The sequence below is a fragment of the Centroberyx gerrardi genome, chromosome 8, assembly GCF_048128805.1.
Source record: "Centroberyx gerrardi isolate f3 chromosome 8, fCenGer3.hap1.cur.20231027, whole genome shotgun sequence".
In the NCBI taxonomy this organism is placed as follows: Eukaryota; Metazoa; Chordata; class Actinopteri; order Beryciformes; family Berycidae; genus Centroberyx; species Centroberyx gerrardi.
Window position 1 is genome coordinate 12453564 of NC_136004.1, and position 21692 is coordinate 12475255.

At 44.9% G+C, this 21692-nt stretch overlaps 1 protein-coding gene across 1 annotated transcript in view; it reads right to left on the minus strand.

The window, feature by feature from the left end:
* LOC139930903 (tetratricopeptide repeat protein 28-like) overlaps positions 1-21692 on the minus strand; it is a 162202-nt gene that overhangs the window by 63133 nt on the left and 77377 nt on the right. Inside the window, exon 3 of the mRNA XM_071924235.2 lies at positions 3628-3775. Within this exon, the coding sequence (XP_071780336.1) occupies positions 3628-3775 (148 nt within the window). The remainder of the gene's footprint in view (positions 1-3627; positions 3776-21692) is intronic.

Genomic DNA, 21692 nt, shown 5'->3' on the forward strand with positions numbered 1-21692 from the left:
TCAAACACTGAGAGAATACTTTTTTTTAAAAGGTGTCATGGCTGCTGCATTCATAAACAGGTAGTTATGACAACATCAGTGTGTGTTGTTTCACACACACAGGCACGCACACACACCAAGTCAAAAGCTAAAGCAAAAGTGTTTACTGAGCCCAGTATCCAGATATGAATCAAGCATTACAACCCCTATCTCATTGACATGCACACAGATAACACATATAGCCATTTCCAGAGGCTTTTCTTGTTAAGGAGGCTTTTACAGCCTGGGCCATCCATACCTACTATACTGTAATGGCAGTATAGTGGCAATGGGAAAGCCATGTATCATAGAGTGATTCTGCTTTCTTTGTCACCTCAATAACACTAAGTCATGTCCTCTTTCCATTTCAGGAGCTTTATCATTTCATCTGTGGGATTGGTACAAATTTGTACTTTTAAATCTCATTCATAGTTTTTATGCAATTGCATATTGCTACCATACAATTTAAATGGATAGAATGGATGACATCATTCAAATGAAGATTCTTGACTGGCCATTCCGTCGGTACAGTACATGTAAATTTGCTGCCACAGAACTTCTGCTGAAGAGTCTAATCTGACATGTTGACAAAGTAAAGCAGCCTTTCAACTGGAGCACTTTGTTTCAACCCTCCCTGTTGGCGAGTAGCCGTCCTGCTGAAGTGTCCTTGAGCAAGACACTGAAACCCTCCGACCTGCAGGGGTGCTGTTCTGTAGCTGACCCTGACCTCTGACCTCTGGACGGGGCTAGCAATTCCACTATAGGGATCAAATTACAGATTCCAAATTATTATTTGATAGAACATTTCGGGGTGGAATATTTTGATTTCCAGCACTTATCATGTAGTAACCACATGTGAAACCCAGCTGCTTATAAAAATTCTATAGCAGCCACTTCAGGAGTACTGAATGGAGACTGCAGTGATCCACCAGGAAGCGTCCTCTCTATCCAGTCTAACTCCACTAATTACAACACTGTGAAACCATCTCTTCTAGGGCAACGGTCTATCTAGATGGGTCTCCAAGTGTAAAACCCCTTTTGAGTTGGAAAACAATCCAATAATTAACTGCTAATGGACCCTTTGCACCCTCTCTGGCCCCAAGCAGCTGAGCGAGAGACAGAACTGGAGCAGGGTGATGGGAGGAGGAATATTACCCATGTGAAAACGTGCATACTAAAACACATCTTCATTAAATAGAGAAAATCGCGTGGGACTGATTTCCCGCAACTCATTCAGTGATATTCATAGGTGGATGAAGATGCCTGGAAACGCTGGTACTGGAGGAAGAAGAGCTGCCAGGACGATCAGAGGTGGCAGAGAGGGAGAGGGAGGTGAGATTGCTGTAGTTTCCACCTCTGTGAAAGCCCTTTGTTGTGGGAAATACAGTACAAAGACATGCCGTATGAGTCACATGAGAGCACTATAGCTGCTTAACTCTGGAATAACAGGAAAAAAAAATCTTTGATCTGCGCAAGGAAGTGTGGGAGTGAGAGAGGGAGAGAGAGAGAGAGAGTTGAATTGCATATGACACAGTAAGTATTGGGGAATTATATATTGTGATATTAAAATACGCTGTGGCAACAAAGCACGCTTTGATGAATTCACTACACACTGTGTCCTTGAAGACATGTGCCTTGAAATTGTTCGCTAACGTTCATTATTTGTCTTCCTGGATCCTTGATTTTTTTATTTTTTTTGCAAGAACACCATCGGCTGGATCTCTCTGCTCCATGCCAAAAAATAAATAAACATAAAAGTGCTTTGAGAAGACTAAAAACATGACAGTGTATTGAGATGTCTGTGGTACAGATAAATGACTAAGATAAGTGAACACTTCAATCACGGCTAGATACAATCATCTCTTTCATTCTTGGCAACATGGTAGTAACATTGAGTTCATATACTGGTGGGAATAATACAGCCATTGCTGAATTGGAATAAGAGATTTAAATGTAATTACAACGGATTACAATGTTTCTGTGTAATTACAACGTTGTTACAAGATTATGCCAAAACAAACAGGTGGAAAGCCAGTTGAGTACAATGAGTAACTGTATGTAGGCCTAAATATGTCAAGCCATGTTTGTGGCTGAAAGTAAATTCCACTTGTTCAAGGTGTTGAAGAAAGTTCACTAAGATGGTGCTCAACTCTATGTAGGGTGAAAATGAAATTGGTGGGCGAGGTAATCCACCAGCTGAATCCTGGGAGGGGTGTGTTATGTGGCCGATAAGCAAGGCTGGCAGGAACATAGCACTCTTTCGCCTAGAATGAGAGAAAGCAACGCTCGCCTACCTTTCACTTATCAGAGGGGCTTTGGCTGAGTAACACTGATTATCCTCCCTGTTTGCTGGCGTAACATTGATTATCGTCCCCCTGTGCCAGGAGCCCCTCTGAGAGGATCATTGCTCTTAATCCCTCGACCTAGCTACCTCTCCTCAACACACCTTGGATTTGGTCCTCCGCTGGCTGCCTGGCACTGTGGGAAATGTGGTAAACAATTAAGAGATTAAATGGCTTGGGCTAAGAGTTGGTCTTCCCCTACTGAGCGGACCCACTCCGGTTCATGGTGCTTGGGTCTGGGCCCACACCCAAACCCTTTTCTTGTTTGGGTTCCAGTGACAGGCTTATATGTCGCTCAGATGGGCTCTTCATTCTTTATTCTCTTTGGGGTTTTTTTTTTTCTCCTGCATTCAGTTGTAGTGATTTGCAAATGGGGATTCAAAGGAGCGCTGTATTCAATCAAAGAAACAATGATTCCTCTCTGAACAAAGCCTTTCAGACTCGCTGATCTCATTGTACACTTCAGTAAATTTTGGATTATAAAACAAGGCGGCATTTATTCACAGGCGCAGTTTCAGTGCAGCCTTGGAACAGTAGACTCCGGTGATGACAAAGCAAGACCGCAAGATGACTCAGTCTATGTTGGCAGTCTGTGCCATCCAGATCTGTAGCATATTAAATCCTCTGCAGTGGTCAGCTGAAGTGAAATTGTTGCCAGGTTTGTTTTGAGGCCCATTAGGTTGGCCCACACTGACTACTCATGGAAAGCCAGGTCACTGCAGTTGGCTGATATAACACAGATGATTATGGCCAAAGGACGACATACATTTTAGTGAAAATCTTGGCTTGAATAAGCTACTTATAAATCCACTTGGCTTTAGGAAATAGGTTTTCGCAAGGGCAGGCACAGACAATGGCAGCATTGTTGGATGCTCATTAAGATAAAGGGCTATCTATGTGTGTGATCGGCCCGACTGACAATCAGATATGCTGAAGCTGCAGGCTACACGGGCCTCACAGTCCGGGGAAGTACTTGACACCACCAACAGTCAGTCACAAAGACAGAAAGACAGACAGATGGAGAGATGGTCTGTCTGCCAAACGGGTGGAAAAACTGACAGACAGGTAAAGTCACCCCAACACATTTATTGACTGACAGCGAGTGAGGATTATCTCAGAGACAGCCTTTCAGGCAGTTGTAGGACAAAACATGCAGAGATGGTGAAGCAGACAGACAGTGACACAGAAACACACACACACTCACACACACACACACTAAACCCACACAAACACACACATATACACAGACACCCACGGATTATTGTACCTCGTAATGGGGACTTCATGGCGGCTTCTATCATGCCCACCAGGAGCTGTAGGCTCTTGGGGTCCTGGGCCAGCCCCGAGGCGAAGGCGGCCAGCGCGTCGGCATGGCGACCAAGGTACTGAAGGGCAACACCCTGTCGGAAGTATGCCTGTGGAGAGAGAGAGGGAGGGAGAGAGAGGTAAGAGAGACAGTCATCACGGCTCCAGTCTAGCGCCACAGTATGGGGCTTTACACAAACACATTACCAGACACACTCATTTTACGCCATTTGCATTTTTTCCACATGAGCAATTTTGAGAACATGGCACCTCTCTCCTTTGTATTCCCATAATAGAGTGATCACTGGGTTTTTTGTACTTGTTAATTGGATTATAAGTTTTACATAAATGCACATGTTACACACTGGCTGGCTGCCTTTCTCAGGAGCAACCATTGTTTTTCAATTCAACATTTTTTTTCTTCTGTTTGCTGTGGGAGTCAACTGTGCACAAATGGAGCATTGGGATTTCTCTTTGGCTGTGTTGGGAAAAAAAAACAAAGAAAGAGAAAAGGGAGAATGAGAGAGAGCTACTTACTGGAGTCAGTCTGTAGCGCCATGAAAGAATACCCATAAATACTTCAGACTCTTCATTCTCTTTCTCTGGGCACAGTTGTAAAATAATAACGCAACTAGCCTGAGTCTTTCTCTGCCATATTTTTACATCAGACGAGCCCTTGTGTCATGCTCTGGACATGCGGATGGCTATGCAAGTAGAAAAAAAATGAATTGAACTTGTCATCCACTAGTTTATTCCCAGATCTGAGAAAGTCAAATGGTTGAGAGTATGATTCAATACCATTGAGACATAAACTGCATGTGACTGCTGACATATCTGATTGTGAGAGTCTCAAATGTTTTGGAACATTCTGCAGATTGAAAACTAAAACAGACGCTATCTCTGGGATCCAAACCCCTCTTCCATAAGTGTGTTTTTCTTCAGCATGTCTGTTTGGGCTCACCAGAGACAAGAGATGTTTTATCCAGGCAAGTTTGTGTCTCAGTATGTTTGTGTCTCAGGCCTGATCACACACTAATCCTAGCGAGAAGCTCAACCTGACTCTGGTCCAGTCCAACAACAGCAGCAGAGAAATGGAACCAGATCCAGCTAACTATCTGCTATCCAAACCACTAATCCCCCCCAAGAGCCAGCAAAGTGTCTCGCTGAACAGTCATATCTGGGCCCGAACACCCTCATGTCAGTAATGCACGACTGCAGAACCAACAGTTGGGGAGAACTGAGAGGCAAGTATTTTGGGTGGCCGATAAAAAATGCATTGAGTCCAAAATTTAGAATATCTGTCATCCCGGGAGCTTCCCAACCCTTCCTCCTCTGCTGTACGTGTGTGTGTGTGTGTGTGTGTGTGTGTGCTTGTGTCTGTCTGTGTGTGTGGGGGAGAGCAGCAGCCCAGGCTGCCGACTGGCCACCTCCTCACTGAGGAGGCAGTCACTCCACTCGCAGCTTCCAAAAGTGACACAGGGGCTAATTTGCCATTAGCATCTAAGAGGCCTTTTCATTAGTCTTCCCAAGCTTCTCCGTTAGCACCGCTAGGGAGCGGGAAAGGAGGAGAGGATTAGGGAAAATGAGACATGACATCGAATTTATGGAGACCAGTAATTAATTTTGCTTCCGTCCAAGCCCCCCGTTGACTACCAATCTCTCCGCCCTGCTCCCCCACCTCCCTCCACTTGCATCACAACTCCATTGAAACCGACGAGAACAGAGATTAGATTCAAAGCATTAACCTTTGTTCTAACACTGTTATTATAAGTGGGGAGCGCAGGCCAGGGTAGCCGCTCAATATTAATTGCATCTAGTGGTGGTGGAGTTTGGGCAGGACGTAGTGGGGAGAGAGCAGCCCCGGGGAACAACAGACATTTAAAAGCACTTCTCCCTTTGATTAGATTTACAATATGACTGCTCTCCAAGAGATTTTTCATTCATTCTCTTGCGAGTACTGTGCCCCAACAGAGAGGAAAAGGCAAAGAGCAAAAGAAAGACGAGGAGAAAAAAGATGGAGCAAATAAGGCTTGCTTCAAACAAAAATTGGCATCTCCTTTAATCCTTTTATTTTACCCTATCTTGCCCTACATGCAGTTAAAAGCCTATACTGTTTGGAGAGAGCATTAAAATATTGCAAACACAAGCACGGGCATAAATGCATAAACCAAAGAGCCACAGCAAAAAATGACAGAATCGATGCGCCGTACAGCCTTATAGGAATTTTCTTTCTTCCATTAATCTCCCACTGCAGTCAAAACACATCATGTAGGCCGCACAAAGACACACACACACACAACATAACCTCCGCCTTTGCATAATCCAACAAGTCAATTCAACTAGTGTTGCTCATAAAACACAGGGTTCACTTGAATTTATAATACAGTAGCTGAATACTAATTCAGGGCAATGCTGATAGTGAACTGAGGAGTGGTTCAAGACTAACTGAGACTGATACACTAATGTAAAAGGCTATATACTGTAGGAAAGTAACCTAATAGTGCATAAGAGGACAAAGCTGTAAAAACAACCAACAAGTTGGCTACGCTATTGGCATGGAGCATTTTGAGAAAGAAGAGAGCAAGCTTTTACCCCCTACACGACATTTTCTATTCACACTTAACAGGATCTTTTCTAAAAACACAGCAGCATCTACTTAGAGCTGCTGCTACAGCGATTAGCACAGCCTCTAGCTCACAGCTAGACAGAAAGAGAGGGAAATGGAGAGAGTGAGAGAGCGAGAGAATGAGAGAGGTAGAGGGAGAAAGAGAGAGAGAGAGAGAGAGAGCATCAGAGGGAAAGAGAGGGCTCCACAGATTAACTGTGCCCTTTCAACATACAGCATTACACACACTACAGAATGGTACAAGTCAACGCTTAATCTTGCTGCCAGAAACCGTCTCCCCAAACAGGATGCATATTACAGAATGACGCTTCTGAAGGAAAGTTCTAACAAAGCAGAAGCCCTCCTGAAATCTGAGGCATCTGTTAGGCATCTTGTACAACATGACAACCCCAAACCAACACTTCTAATAATGTGTTTTGCCTGAAATTCAATCCGGGCTAAATTATTGAACCTTCCTGCATCTTTGCCTCCTCTATTTAAAGCAGCAATGTGCTGATGCCACAGAAGGGTGGATCGAGTGGGAAGGATTGTCGTTCTTACCCGTGGGTGAATTCTATGAGTCTGTGAGTGTTAATGCGCGCGTGCGTGTGTAAGCGGGCGTGTGTGTGTGTTTGTGTGTGTGTAAGTGAGAGAGAGAGAGAGAGAAAGAGAGAGGCTAGAAGAGACATAAGGAGAAGAGAGAGGATAAAAGCTTTTCTTGTTTCTCGAACATTTTAATATTTCATGAATGCTTGTTTGAAGTAGTTTTAAATATTCATGTTTTTATGCTTAGGAGGAAGAGGGAAATGATGCAAAAAAGTTATTCACTCTGGTAGACTGTGCTACACACTGTGGGCAACCAACATACTCTACGCACATATGCACAAACAATATGCACATCACAGACACACACGCTCACACACACATATACACATACATAGACACACACTCTTTCTCTCTCTGTCTCTTTAACACAGGGACTAACAAGATACTTACAATAAAACAGACACTTTTTTTCAATGGCAGCTCTGTTCACAAAAAGGCCTGTAGTCACAGCAGTTGAACAGAAAGTTGACAAGATTAAGATTGGGAGAGTGGTGCAAGACCAGCTGTTAAAGGCTGCTCTATTAGCAGATTAATGCCTGGGCATATGTCCTTGTCCCTTCCTATTGGCTCCTCCTCAGCATAACCCCAGGGGTGCCCTCAGCCCCTGTGAGCATGTTTGTGTGTGTGTGTGTGTGTGTGTGTGTGTGTGTGTGTGTGTGCTTTGTCTAACTGTATTCAAGGTCTAGGCCTAACAGGCTCAAAGGCAGACTTCATTGAAAATATATTTCTACAAGCTGCGCTGTTACACCAAATATATATGAACAATATGCAGTGAATCCGAAAACAAAGCATGATTTGTGGCATGGCAGATATATATATGTACACGCAGGCACTCAGCATCCTGTCTGGTACAATTGATTGTACACGGTTTCTTATCTCGCTTCTTAAAATAGGATGAATGCTAACAAAGGCGTGCAGTCTCCCACAGCTGTGGAGAACCTAGTCCAGTCAATAGAGCTCTTTGCATTGCTCCAAGAGTGCTTATATGTATGCAACATCTAAGTTTACTTCCCCAGGTCACACTGCAGGGGTAAGTATGGGATGGATTTACTCTTTGCAAGACAAAATGTTGATCAAAGACTGCGTGTTGTGAAGAATCTATTTGTCTAGCACTCCTGAACCAGTCAGTCATTTTCAGAAACAAATCAAGTTGCCAAGGTAATTTGTAAAAGCTTTGTATCAAGGGCATTGGAGCTGGAAACCTGCCTGTGTAGCCAGTTAGGTTATTTACAGACAGCTGGAGCTGTTTTCTGCCACACACTCAGAGTGGTAGAATCTAAACCAGAATGGTGTCTCCCTAAACAAACAGCATAACTCCTCACCCACAGTGAAGGCAGTCTGTCATTGACTGCTCCAGCTGTGCTCCAGTAGCCAAAGGCCTCGTGTGGCGTGCTGCGCCCTGATCGGCGATATCAGCAGTAATAGAGATGCTCTCAAACGCGGAAATCAATAGAAGCCGCATAAGCTCCATTTAGATAGTGCCACACCCTTCGCTGTTGTAGTGTGTTTAGGATACGGCTGGTGCAGATGGTTTCTGATCGCCCACAGGGCAGTTGGTGCCAATGTAGCGTCTCTGAACAGAACCCCTGCCAGCGCCGTAATGGAACCCAAATCAGACCATCAAATAGGGACAGCAGGCTGCAAACACACTGCACACACACACACACATGCACACACAAATACAAAGTGAAGAAAAATACATCAATAACTCCACAAGAAACCCACCCATCAGTCTCCAACAAACATGTATTACTTGGTCCGCCACACACCGGTCTTCCACACAGGCCGGGACGCTGGGATCAGATTAACACTAATGGTGTGGCTGGAACAAAGGGATTGCTGCCTTTCTTCTCCTTGTATCTTGGCTCCTTAACTGCTAGGTGCTGTTGCCTGGTTTCCGACGTGACCCAGAAATGTCATTTGTCGACCAGGGTTTCAGACATGTGCCTCTACCATCCCTTGCACATCTCTGCCACTGCACTTCAAGGTGACACAGTCGATTCGCAGGGTACACAAAATGTCAACTGCTTAATTTAATATCCAGGGATAACTGTCGGCCATGACAAATTAGCTGGGAGAACAGTTACAAAAAAAGCGAAATGGAATGATTGCTGCTTTGGGCTTCCTGCCCTTCAACTTGTCAAGCTGAAAGCCACAGAACAGCACAATGGTGCCTGTATGTAATTAAATCTATTTCTGAAGCCAAATCCTTGTCTTTCTCTCCATCTTCCTGTGTCTCCTGGCAGGTACGGGCCTCTTTCCCCCAGGACTGAAGAGGTCTGAGGTCGGTCCTCGCCGGGTTAGGGGTGGGGGGATTACACCCTTCGCCCTGGGCCAAACACAAACCTCTGGCCCAGGGGTCACAGGGATAGATTCATGACACAGCCGCCTGTCTATTACCATCTCCCCAATCTAATAAGACCGAGCCCAAGACCACCAGACACCCCTGACCTGCATCGATCAAATGTGTGTATATGTGTGTACATGTGTTTTCTCAGTCAGATAAAACCGAGACAGACCCGCTGTTACTCATAGTGACTAAGAGATTGCTGTATTAATTCAGCTAATGAATTAATAATGTTGCTTTGTGGGGATGTTTTTTTTCTATGTGCTGACTTGGGGGGCTTTTGTAGAACAGCGCAGGTCAAGCCCGCAGTGATTTCATGTTCTCTGTGAGCAACATGAGCCACATCAATGGTGCATGTTAAGTACTTATGCAAGTCAAACAGAGGCGCCTTACAATCTGCACATAGGTAGACGCAGTAAAATATTTATGATCCATTGATGTGTTCCTCCCTAAGGGGGCTGTAGACTCTTGTGATTGCTGTTCCATCCAAAGCCCTTAATTAGCCCATTAGATTAGATGGCTTTAATGAGAGCAAATTATACTGATCATTCTTTGTGGAGCCGGCGATTAAAGGGTAAATGTTTCATTATTCAGAGAGTGAATACGATAAGACCCAGGTAAAAGCCAGTGGTTCACTTGCCAGTAGAGCCATCAGTGGGAGAGACATTGTAGTACTCTCTCACGGCTGCGAGCCATCGATTAGGAGGCTCACATCAAACTGGCAGCCAGCGCAGGACTTCAGATTGGAAAAGGTCATAGTCAGGTATGTGGAATCAATGCTGAGCACTCTGTATTCACCATGTCTCACATTATCTGGCTGGGGGGATGGTTTAACGCTTTCTAAAAACAATTACCAAAAGACAAAGAGAACCTTCAATAAAGAAGGTCAAGGCTTGTGATCCGGGAAGTGTCATGTGGTGCACATCCATTGTGACAGTCAAAGTGAAACAGAAGGGAAAAACTGATATTGCTCGTTTATCACAAACAGATGAGACAGCACAATGGTGGCAAACCGTGGGGTCCTGCAGTGACATGCTGTCACAAAACACTGTTTGGCAGAGGGAATTTAATTTTCTTTCCGCTACGTGCATGTCCACCAAAACACAAGGTTTTCACAAAGGAAAAACACCAATGGAAAGTGATAAACCAGCAGATAAAATGGCAATATCCCGTAGATCATTTCAAGCACTTTAATTCCAGTGTTAGAAAAACCATGTCACACTCTACCGCTATGATTTATAGCCCCGATTTGTCACATGGCACAGCAGAATGCAGCTAGCATACTTGCATTCTTATTAGCATCTTAAGAGTCTTGAGATGTGAGGCTGAGAGGGTCAGGGTGCTAAACAGATTTCCCGTGCCCCTCTCAACCAGATCCTTGGCTCTGCTCTGCCTGAGCATTACACACGAACCCCACAGCCACAGGGGCTGACTCTCAATTAAAGCAGGCATTAATTACTTAAAGGAGCTTTAATCAATCAGGGCCAGATGGTGAACCTGAAAAAGAGAGCAAACTCTAGGCTGCAGGAGAAGTGCTTTCCACCCCTACTAGAGGAGAGGTGGCCAAAAAAGGACGCATTTAAAACAGCTGATATCAGGCTTCATTATATAGATACTGTTTGCAAGCAGAGAGAGTGATCAAGCAAAGAGCAGCACCTCCATAATATCTATCTCTTATTTTAAAAATTACTAAAATAACACCAATTCAATTCAACCAATTGGTCAGCGATACAAAAAGGTCTTGCTTAAGCGAAAACTCTCTTTTTTAGACCCACTTTAGATTGTAATTATGTATAGTTTGCCAATTGAATGAGCTGCCCAGGCCATATGTGTCCCTGATGTGGTTAGCCCTAGAGTGAGGACAGAGGAGGCTACTTGGCCCTGGTGCTGCGCTCTCCTGGCCTGAGGCACCACATCCTCCATCTTCATTTGTACTGCCTTAATTGGCTTTGACAGTGAACTCAAGCATGGCTGAAAAATAACCACCTCTTAGTAAACACTGGCTGAGAGACACATGTTCTCAACATGGGAAACCAGGCATCTCCATTACCCATTAGGATGGGTAGTCATGTCCTAGTGACCCTCTCTTAACACCTCTTCACAGCATGACACTCTCCGCTCCACATCTCGAGCGCCGCTGTCATCTACTCAAGGGAATTCCAGTGGGAGATAAGGGCTGATTTAGTGCAAAACGTGACATCCTATTCACAAACCATTGGGGCCGTGTAAAATTAATGCTGTTCAAACTGGGATTTTCTGAGGTGTGAAAAGTCAGCTGCCTACTGCATGAAGCATTGCTGAGCCTGAGGTGTTTTTTGTGGTTGGTTATCGCTGCTTGCTGAGTTTGAAGATCCCAAAGAGAGACAAAGTCCACCAAGTCATTACCTCCCTCACACTGTCAAACAGTAGGCACAGCTCCTTGTCTGTGTCAGCACTTGTGTTGGGATCATTAGGTTGCTCTGGCCTTAGTGGGGAGTTGCTTCATCAAACAAGAGAGTCAGCAGCACAGGCTGCCTGACAGTGTGGCTTCTCCAGAGCTGCCCTGCAATACTTCAAAAGACTCACAGCCGGCCCTTATGGAGCACTCTAATGAAAAGCATGGCATGAGCCCCACTGCTTTTGATTCTGCTGGTAAGGAGTCATACATGATTGAGTAAAGGCAAGTTGAATCACAGATAAGGCGCTGAGAGGTTGAGACGACTGGAGAAAGGAGAGGGCAGGGTGAGAGAGACAATGGTGATATGGTACAGAGGGTTAGACATATACTTAAAACAAGAGGGAGTTGGAAAGACAGAGGAAGATGGTTACAGAGATAAAGGTTAGCACTTGAAGGAGAGCCAGACACCTCTTGTTATTCCTTCCCCGTGTACTGTACAAGCCTTCTGCCATCCTGCCTATCAGAGCTCTTTATTGTGTTTGACCTGTTTCTCCTTACCATCTCCCCGCGCAGCAGCAGCAGCAGCAGCAGCAGCACACTGGGCTGTGGTCGCTGCAGTGCCGCTGCTTTGCCATGCTTGTGCACGCGGAGATCTCCCCTGCGATTACCAGATAAATGCACTTTAATTCACAACACATGCGGCAGGGTTTATATATAGACTCGCTAATTCCCCCTCGGCCACACTGCAATATGAACTCCATGCTGCACCAATTTAAGTGTGTGATGAGTCCCACGCCGACTGGCTCCACTACTTATCATATATATTACATGCTCCAGCACATGGCTGGGCCAGGACTCGGGGAAAATATCACAAGCTGAAAAATTAAGATTATGGGTGGACCAGTGTGGATTTTTCATTATTAATGAGGAGAGCGGTTTTCAGGGCTGCTTTCCTATTGAGAACTACCGCTCAATCCCAGGTGGAGTTGAGCTGAACACTAGGGCAATTTTAGCGGTAGATATGTCATGCGCAGGAAAAACATGCACAGTACATTTTAACACATAAGTACAATGCTGCTGCACATTTAAGCAACAAGTACATGCCACCTTATTCTGACAGTCAAATCAAATTATACAGCTAATTGGCAGTGTTCTACTGAAAGAGGTATCTGACACTGATAACACTGAGTGGTCCTGTAATACATCTGCACAGTCCCTATGACTAGGTTAGCTCATTAAACAGCAAGCTCTCTGTGTTCTCCAGCCATCACCATGCATCATTAATTGTGTCTTACTGCTAATCAGGTTAGCTGTGTTTCCTTGGCTTTGATATCTATCTCTGTACATGCGGCGTGACTTGCTGGCCTGTTCAGTAATAAAATGAAGTGAACAGGTTTCCTTGCCACCTGTGGACAGTTTATAGCTTTATAAAAAAAAAACTAAACATCTTAATTGAAACTCCTTTGGCAACTGGTCTCAACATAAAAGTAATCCACCGCCAGAAAACACACACATGCACACACACAAACACGGACATACAAACACACGCACGCACGCACACACTGAGCCAAATAAACACACTTGCTCAGAGCTGTGAGTCATAGCGTGGGTGCCAACAATCAATGGGGCTCGCCGCACCCAGCTGGCTGTAGTAGCGGAATGTATTAATTTTCTCATTTAGAAACAAATATATACTACAAATAGATTAATGGTGTTTGATCAGCTTGGCAAAGCAATGCCAATTAGTATGCATGGATGGCGAGTGGTGTGATGCTTGTTTGTGTGTGTGTCCTAAAAGCATATGGCAACTCCTAAAAAATAAGGAGTTAAGGGGGATGACATGACTACCCATCTCATACCTGCATTCAAAGGCAGAGCTCCAAGTAAAGGAGCTGTTTTGCAAGGAGAGAGGTGGAGAAATTGAGAAACAGAGGGGAGGAAGAGGAAAGAGAGCCCATGGGAGCCAAGGGAGCAGGGGCACAGGCGTAGAAAATTGAGGCCATGGCTAGCTTAGGACTGGGGGAGAGGGAGAAAGTAGCCCTCATTTCATACTACACAGGGTTTGGCAATTACTGGTGACAGCGGCTGGCACCGAGATTGGGAAAAGATTGATCCGGACAAGCAAGACTCTGTTTGCTTTGTTAAAAGTAATTAATCACTGTGGCCGGGGAGTAATGGTGCCTGGAGTGCAATTCAGTTCTGCTGAGTGTGTAAGTGTGTATACATAATGTGTGTGTGTGTGTGTGTATTTATATACATTATTAATACAAGTATGTACATCCTACATGCGTATTTGTGTGCCTGCATTTGTGCACACATGTCCGAAACAGCTGAAGTAAGAAAAAGAGAAGGATGGAGTAGGGTAACACGGAGAGCTTTGGGGAAAAAAAAGAGTAACAGGCAGGCAGAGGAAAGAGGGAGGGAAGGGAAGGGAAGGGAAGGGAAGGGAAGGGAGGAACATGCGCACACTGCACCCATTTATTCACATGCATGCACTCAAGAGGACCACTAGTGCAATCCATCATAAGAGTCCTATCCACACCCACTGAGCAGAGCGCTACAGCAAAGGGGAGCTGTGGGTAAAGGAGGTGGAAAGGAGAAAAAAAAAAGGAGGGAATACTCCTTCTTTCACCTTCACTTTGCTCTAAGTAAAATGCAGGAGTGTGTCCTCTGCTGCAGATAACTTCTGCTCCTCCTTAATATTAATAACATTCCCTCTGTTTTACCAGGAACATTCTTTCTGCCTCTGTCTGTTTTCTGTCTGTCTCTGTCTCCCTGAATCAGCCTTTTTTCTTTCTGTCTGAACACGAAACTGGAATAATTTAGCACAGTCAATAAAACCAATTCTGTGTCTGCCATGTTATAATTGCTCATATAAACAGTTTTTAATTGAAAGCCAAATCTTCAAACATTTTTTTTTTACACCATTGAATACTCTGCCATCATCTCTGCTTTCTGTCTGCTCCTGCTTGTCTCCTTTCTCTCCTCTAAAATCTAAAATTCTCTACTCTTCTGTTACCTTTCTCCTTTCAAGCTGCTGAACAGTTATCTGGCTGAGTCAGACCAAGTAAATCGCAATTATGCAGTTTAATTGTATCAATTTTTGTACTTGTTGCAAATATAAAGCGGAGAGAAAAAAACTGAAACTGGAGACATGCTGTGCATACTGTAAATCCTATTAGATTACACACACTGCCCTATCGCCCTCAGTGGGTGAACCGCCCTCCCTCCTCCCCACCCTCTACAGTGCAGTGATAACAGCAGCACTAGCCCAGAGCGACAGAGACACAACACTGATCAATAACACAGAACACACACACACACACACACACTAGGGGGAGTCCAGTGATCCTGCAGTAGCTGGAGGTCTTAGGGGAATGGACAACACTTGGAGATGGGAAAATTGGATGTGAAATCGTGAGTGGAGTAAAAAAAAAAAAGAGAGAGAGAGGGGCGCTTCCCGCAGTATGAGAATACTATGGGTGTCCTCTGGTGTCACATTTCTATCCCTAAGCCAAAGTGCTTTGTGTTAGAGGGGCAGCGGCGGCAGCAGAGAAATGGCCACTCGTTGAGAGCGCGCTCATTGAAGTGTTAGCTGTGCAGCCGCGGGCCTGGACACTAATAGAAACAGAAGCCAGGGAGCCCTCTGTGTCAGAGCCCCAGCCGAGCAGAATACCAAATCCTCCTCTGACGCTAATGATTACCCCTAGCAAGGTGCAGCTCTGCAACACCACGTCGCAAATGAACATCAGCATAACTGCAAATTTAAATTAGCACATTGTCCGGACCTGCCTGTCTACAATCGCAGCTCTGTGGTTGAATAGCTACAGGACAAGGCTCAGTTTGGCTAATGAGGGGAATGCTTCTACGGCTAGAGCTGATTGACTTGAGGGCTTTGTATTTCGCCACACCGTGTTTCTCACCTCACCGTAATAATGCAATGGTTTGACTGAGTGCCAGCCAATAGGGTGGGGGTGTCAGAAATAGATGTGGTGTGATAAATGGTGAAATGGCAGTGACCCCCCCTTTGTAGCAGGGCTATATGAATTACCTATCAGGCTACCCAGGGAGTGATGACCCTGGCCGATGTAGCCAACCCGACCACCATCATTTACTGAGCCACTAGCCCCTGCTGGAGACCCTGCCATAACTTATACACACACACACACACACACACACACACACACACACACACACACACACTCTCTCTCTCACACACACGCACACCAAACCCCTGGACCATTTAAGGAGGACTCACACTCATAACTTATCATTAGATGGCACAGTGTGTGAGCAATGTTCTATTACTTAACTACAATACAGATAGTGGAACATATTACATCATGCTTACTGAGGTAATTAGAAAGGATGAGCAGAAGGGCTTAGCTCATGTTATCATGTCAGGTTCATTTAATACTGTGTTTACCTACAGTTTGTAAGCCCATATTAGTTCTTCTATCGGTACAAGTACACAATTTCCTTTCTCCACAGTTGGCGTATACTGTATATTCTCTTTACTGCAAAATATGCTACTACTCTCTGTGCTGGAAAATATGTTACTGCATATTTCCTAACCATTTCCTAACGCTATCCTCCCTGCATCATTTATCATGTTGTGGCATTAAGATAACATCCTGCACTAAGCCATCTTCTAGTGCTACTCTATGAATAAACCTCCTAATATCAGCCAGTGATGGCTCATTATGCTGGCCTATCATGCTGGGTCTCTTTTAAAGTGTTTTCTCTCCTGGGTAAAAAACTCCATGCGCTACTATGTTTTTTCAATACTGCTGGATTAAGCATCTGGTTTTAAACATTTTTCTGCTGCTCTTTTCCCCAGAGCCTGTGGAGATGAAGAGAGCTTTGGAGTGCTCAGAGAGAATTTCATTCAACCTGTGGTGCTTCATGTTCCCCCGAGGGGGTTTCCTTTCCTCTGTCAGGGGTCTTAAAGCTAAACACCCCTGAGGAGAGGGCCAGGGCACCACTCATCTACTGTACATATATGGCAAGCACAGCCATGGTGGAGAGGCAGGCTGTTTACAAGGCTATCCCAGCAGATAGATCACACTTGATTACTCTCCGGTGAGACTGTTCCTCTGGAGAGGTCACATAAAAATGTGTCCAATAATAATACAATATATAGAAGGCTCATTGAGTTGCTGGCACTTTAAGTCATTCAGTCTTACAGATAAAAATAAATATAGGCTTGGGACCACAGGTTAAAACACCATAGCTGTGACAAATGGCTGCTGAAATGAACATTACTTTAAGGTTTTATGGGTTTTTTTTTACTCAATAGAAGTGAAAACCCAACACTTCATGCATGAGTGAATAAGGAGAAAAAAAATAAATCACATCTTTGGAGTTTGAGCCGTCTCTGACCGCTGCATTCAAATAGAAAGTATCTAGCCCACCATCAAGCACCGGTGAACAGGCGCCTTGTTTCTGTCCCATAAAGCTTCACAGCTGCCCAAATCCTCTCCGTCAAACACACATACACAAAAACACACTCGCATAAACAAACAAAATGCTACCAAACAATCCGTGTAACTTGCGTGTGAGTGTGTGTGTGTGTGTGTATACATTGGCGCACGTGTGCTGTCCTTCCATCATTGAGTTGTCTTATTAAACCCGTTGCCTGGAGAGACTAGAGTAATTACTGAGTCCCTTACCAACACCTTTTGGACTTTGGGCCAGATTCGATGTGCTGCTCCAAATGTCACACACCTTAGCTGGCAATTAAACAACACTCTCCCTCAGTGGCTCTTTTAATAGGCTTCTTCTACTAAAAATAAAAACTGTAAAAGGTCTCCTCATAACAGGTTACAATATGAGATATTGTGCTTCCATAGAGAGCATAATCTTACTTGCAGATAGTCTTAACATTAACGCCCCATGACATAATGCATTCATATTCTAATAATTACTGTAAACAAAATCCACTTATCCACAAATAACAAAAACACAGACACACACACACACACACACACACACACACACACACACACACATCTACCTAAAATCAACTTTGCATGATCATTCTGTTTTGTCATGGGTGCACAAACATAAGGTGCTAACTGTCTACAACAAGTGAAAACACATTTCAAGGTCAGAGAGCAGCCGCACTTAACGCCTACACCAACCACAGCACAAAGTTTGACACCACTCTCTTGTCATGGTTCTCTCAATGAGACCTAGCTACATCCAATGTTCTCCATCTAGTCTGCTCACCCCAGTGTCACTCAACAATGCTTTAAGTCCAATTAATAGGCCGGTATCTATGCATGCGCTGTCACGATGGCAGCTGCCTTACCCCCTCCTTCTTCCTCGGCACTGCTACAGCGGGTGCTCAGTGTTTATGTCACCTCTTAATTGCATTTTTCCCCCATGGTAGAGGTATGGCTTTGTGCAGACGCCCCGAGGAAGAAAAAGAAGGTCAGGCTGCCAATTTGGAGCTGGCAGGTCGAGAGTAGCGGCAGCACTTAGTCTCGCTCGAGAAGAGAATGGAGAGCTGCTGCTCGTCTATGGAAACCAGGACAAACAAAAGAGATAAGTGAAGGGGAAAGGAAGACAAATCCCCTCCTCTCTTTGCTGTCTGGTGGCTCTGGGAGAGTGACACCGGGCTTACAGTGAAGCCCCACGGTGCATAGCTACCTGTGATTGAACAGGGACGACAAGGAACAGGAGGGAAGGATTTCGGTAGGACACTCATGTGCTTTAATGTCCGGTACCAGTGAGACTGTACAATGCAAATACACCAGAACATCTCTAATATCCATTTCCCTGACTGTATTCATGTAGAAGACTGTCCTTGTTGCTATAAATGGGAACACAATGAAGTACATGCCTACATACCCTCTGACTAACTACCTACAAAGACAATAAACCGTCACAGCTCTGACCTCTTCCTTTCATTCAAATTGAATAATTTCTAGGCAACGCTGATACTAAGGGAAGTTCACAGTGAATCATAAGTTCAAGCTTTATGACTTATTGAGGTATGACTGTGGGTTTAAAAAAACATGATTAAAGGACTTTTCCTCCTTAGACCTTAAATGGATTTCAAAGTCACCTTACTAGCAAACAGTGAGGCAAAAGTGAATCATGAGGGCACATTATGATAAAATGTTACCAAAAAAAAGACTCTTAGTGCAAGCTAATGAAATGCAGTGCTTACAGTGCCTAAATAACAAATGGCCTTTCAGAGAAGTTAAGAAATGTGTGCCCCAGTTGCTGCTATGTCTTCTCTGACTTGAATAGATACGGTTTGACAAAGACGCAGTGAACCTTGGACTCTTCATTTCTTTCCATTACTGAATAATTTCCATTAAACCATCTCAATGTGGCAGTAGGGGAGGCAAGGGAGAGGGGAGGAAAGAGAGAGAGAGAGTGAGGGAGGGTGAGAGAGAATGAAAGGATAAGGGGGCAAAGGTAGTTAAGAGGCAGCCAGTCTGGGACTGCATACACACAAAAGAGGGGATGAGATTAGGCCAACAGTATATCTTTCACCACTGCACTTTGTTTGAGCCGCTCTGAAAGTAATATCTAAAAAAACTAAGAAAAAAGAAAGAAAATAATGTACTCGTGACGAGGAATCAGTTCCAGTGAAACTACATTTTGCAACATGAAAAGAAAAAAGGCACCTATCTCTTTGGCCAGGCCTCTCCAGCCAGGGTGACTTGCACACTAAAGGACCAAGGCTATTTAAAAAAGCGGGCAGTATAATCCCTATAGATCCCCCTATTTGCATTCCAGTGTGTCTGGGTCACACTGTCAGTCTGTCTCTGTCTGTGGGTCAGAATCCAGAGCGTCACTGCACCAAGTCAGGAGGACATGGCAGCTCTGGTCAGGAGTTCATCATGGGTCAACAACTAGGTCCCACCCAGGGGGAAACCAGCTATTGTTTATGGAAAGGGATCTTTTCTGTAGCCAGTCACCCATGAAGGTCTGGTCTTATTAATGCTAATATATCCACATAACATAGGTTGGAGATGGTGGACTAATTGTCAGCTTATATGATTACACCAGTGTATTTCAGCTCTTGGGTTATAAAGCGATATATATCTTGTTCGGCAGAGAAAAAGAATGAGGGATGGATGACGGAGGCGACAGGTGAAAGGGCGAGGAAGTTATGTCACCCATCAAAAACACACCTATCACTCCAACGGTGACCCATCTGACCTGGATAACGTGCGTATAGACACACTCACACACACACACACACACACACGCATGCACACTTATACAAGAGCAGATGCAGCCGCACAAGTCTGCAGCTGTCCCTGCCCTTCACTCATAAACCAACATTCACTGAATCCAGACAAACAAAAGTGAGTGGTTTCTGACACCCAGGTCAATTACAGAGGTATATTTATCACAGCCTCCAGACAAACCTCACATAGAGAGGCTCAATCCATGTGCTACACTACAACTACTATCTCCTAGCAGCAGAGACCATGTTGTGAATATGGCTATTATGGGCTGGTTATCCTCTATCCCCCTCGCCTGCCCCTGAACCAACCCATTCCCATGACCCAGCACAGCACAGGACACGGCCATTACTCTGAATCACCTTAAACACTTGGCTTTCAACTGGGCTGGAAATTGGAGGAGCCTTTGAACATCATCTCCGTATGCTGAAAGAGAGCCTTAGCGCCGGCCCTGGGGGATCCCGAGGGCCGGCCTCACTCTCTCATGTTTTTCAAAACAAAACCCTTGACACAAATGAAAAGAACAGAGATTTGGCGGAAGAAAGGTTGGGGAGAGGAAAAGGGCATGGCTGTAAAGGGGCAAGAGACTTCTATGCCCAGAAGGGCTTAAGGAAGACATCTAAGGTCATTTCTCTCCAAATATACAAGTTATTAACACAAAATGAATAAAATGCCTTTTCCTGCTCTTCTCCTCGCCTCCCTCCTCCCATCCAGCATTTCATTCCTTTTGGGAGTGAATCCCTTTCAAAAATGTTCTTTTTGATGATGCTGACTATTCTTGGTCTCTAAGGAGCAATTACAGTTGCCCTGTCAAATACCACAACGCTCCAAAAGGACCAGTTCAGTGCCTGAGGGGCCCTTCCTGCACTCTCCTTTCCCCTTGAAGCCCCAGCCCCAGCCCCTATGAAACCCTTGAACCCTAATGAACACAGTCCAAGACTAGACCAGGACAATGATGAAAATAGCATCCTACCCCAATGTGGATTGACTATTACTTCATGAGATCCACCTCTATACCTCAACCTATCAACCCCTAACACAACCCCAAACTCCCCAAAACCCCTGCAGGCACACCTTTCAAAGACAACCCTCATCCATTTTTCAACTCCCTGATGAACACATCCTTATCATTAGTGGAGGAAATCCAATTCCCTTTCCAAGGCAGACCCTGAGGTCCCTAGTAGCCCACCCACATCAGAGGAAGAGGTTGCCGTCAGAGATGACTCTATTCAATGAGCTCCGTGGCCTGGGGGTGAGAGAGCGCAGCAGGCCGGATGGGGGGTATCTAAACGCTCCTCATCATCACCTCCGCGTGTGTCTTTGTAGGTGCGATCATCTGGCTGGCCCTCATCCTTAATTAATCCCCTCCTGAGGTCAGAATGGCACAACAGCGCAGGGCCCACACTTGGTCCACCTAACACCAAAGCTCCCTGGAGGAGGTGAGAGGTGATACGTGTTGCCCAGCACAGCTTTCATGCTAATGACACTGTGAAGCAGGTGGCAGGCTCCGAGACCTGAACCGTCGGCCAATTAGATCCGCCCACTAGACAGCATTGACATGCAACAGTCTGTTACATGAATATCGCACCATCGTTACCAGTCTGCAGCGTGTCATTAGGTGTGATTGGCATGTGGAACATCACCTGCATAGCTCGGCAGTTTGTTTGACAGGCTACCCGATAAGATGTGGTTGCTACAGCATGCATCTGGAGGTGATATCATCACACTCTTTCTCAGCACTGCAGTGATGAAGCTCATTATCAGGGCTGAAGAGAAATCAGTCTGGCTAATGTAAATGTCAGTAGTATGAGAGAGAGGCCCTGAGCACTCATCACAATTGCTTTGAATCACGTTTCAGTGATCAAAGGCAAGCACTATGGAA